Here is a 1,383-nt window from a genome sequence, read left to right on the forward strand (position 1 = left end):
GGGCCCGCCCCCGCCCCCGGGGGAGCGGCCCCCCCGGGCCCGGGGGGTCGGCGGGGGGGAAGGGATTTGCCTTCCCCGGGGCGCGGGAGGCCGGACCCGGCTTTCCTCCGCGGAAAAAAAAAAAACTCCGCACAAAGTTTCGGGCCTTTCCCGGGAGGGAGCGGGGCCGGGACCCCCCGCCCTGCCCGGTCCGGATCCGGCCCCTTCTCGGGCGGTGCCGGGGCTGCCGCTTTCCCCGGGAACCGGAGCCGGGTCTCCGTGTTTAAGGCTCGTCCCCGGCTCGGGCTCTGCCTGCTCGGCCAGAGCCGGGATTTCTGGTTGAAGGGGTTCGCTCCCCGGTGGCTCAATTAACCGGATTATTGTCTTCCTACAGAGAGAAATCAGCTCGCGTTCGGCTCCAGCCCTGTCCCTGCTAACACCCGCCACCAGCAAATTTAACATAAACCCCCGTAAAAAACCCCAAACGCCGCCGATTTGTATAAACTGAGCCTTTTTGCTACCTAATCTCCAGCTGCAGAAGGCGAGCACAAACACGGATTTATTTTCTTCCTCTTTTTTTTTTTTTTTCCCCCCTGCTCGGCAATTTTCCCGTCACCTACTAACGTTTCGCGGCGTAAATCTCCGCGCCGCTCCGCCGGTGCGCATGTACCGCCCGCGGTAACGAACCGCCGCCAGCCCGTCTCATTCGGCATTTTTTAAGAGAAATAACGGCACGGGCACGGGCTTGCCGAGCCCCTTCCCCGGTGTTTCGTTGTGCGCCCTGGAGAGGGGAGGTTTGTTCCGTGCCCCGGCAGCATCCCCGGGAGGACGGAGGCTCCTCCGCGGACGGGGAGAAGCAGCACCACCCCGGCGACTTTCCCCTCCAAAAATGTGGGCTCATAATTTTCTTTTTGGGTTGGTTTTGGTTTGGGTTTTAAAAAAGAAAAAAAAAAGAGAGAGAGAGAGAGAGAAAAGAAGGGGAAAAAATACCCAAGCATCGAGAAAGCTGTTGGGTTTGGGGGAATAAGGCCAGAGCAGGATCCTGCGCCCTGAGAAATGAGGGGAGAGGGAGACCCGGGGGCTTTTCTGGGCAGGAGGGCGGCGGGGCCGGGCCGGGCCGGGGCTCCCCGCAGCACAGCCCGGCGCTCCGGCCCCGCTCTCAGGCCCTTGGCACGGGGAAAGGCCGGGCCCGGTTCGGGGACCCCGTGAGTCCCCCGTGGGCAGCCGGGGTTAAAATTCACGGGGTTGCAGGGCGAATGCGCCGTGAGCCCGATTCGGTGCCCGAGCCCGTCTCCTCCGGCTTACGGCTGCAGTGGGTTACCCGCCTCTTTCGAGGGTATTTCCCTTCCCTTCCTGCCCTGACCCGGCCTCTCTTCCTCCCTCTCGGCCCAGTGAAGAGGAAGG

General features: G+C 62.8%; 1 protein-coding gene across 1 annotated transcript in view; it reads left to right on the forward strand.

Annotated features, from left to right (window-relative positions):
- The first annotated feature begins 1,235 nt into the window (after positions 1-1,235).
- BARHL1 (BarH like homeobox 1) overlaps positions 1,236-1,383 on the forward strand; it is a 4,609-nt gene continuing 4,461 nt past the window's right edge. Inside the window, exon 1 of the mRNA XM_009287026.1 lies at positions 1,236-1,315. Coding sequence (XP_009285301.1) covers positions 1,236-1,315 — 80 coding nt within the window. The remainder of the gene's footprint in view (positions 1,316-1,383) is intronic.

Source organism: Aptenodytes forsteri, unplaced genomic scaffold, assembly GCF_000699145.1.
Source record: "Aptenodytes forsteri isolate BGI_AS27 unplaced genomic scaffold, ASM69914v1 Scaffold136, whole genome shotgun sequence".
In the NCBI taxonomy this organism is placed as follows: Eukaryota; Metazoa; Chordata; class Aves; order Sphenisciformes; family Spheniscidae; genus Aptenodytes; species Aptenodytes forsteri.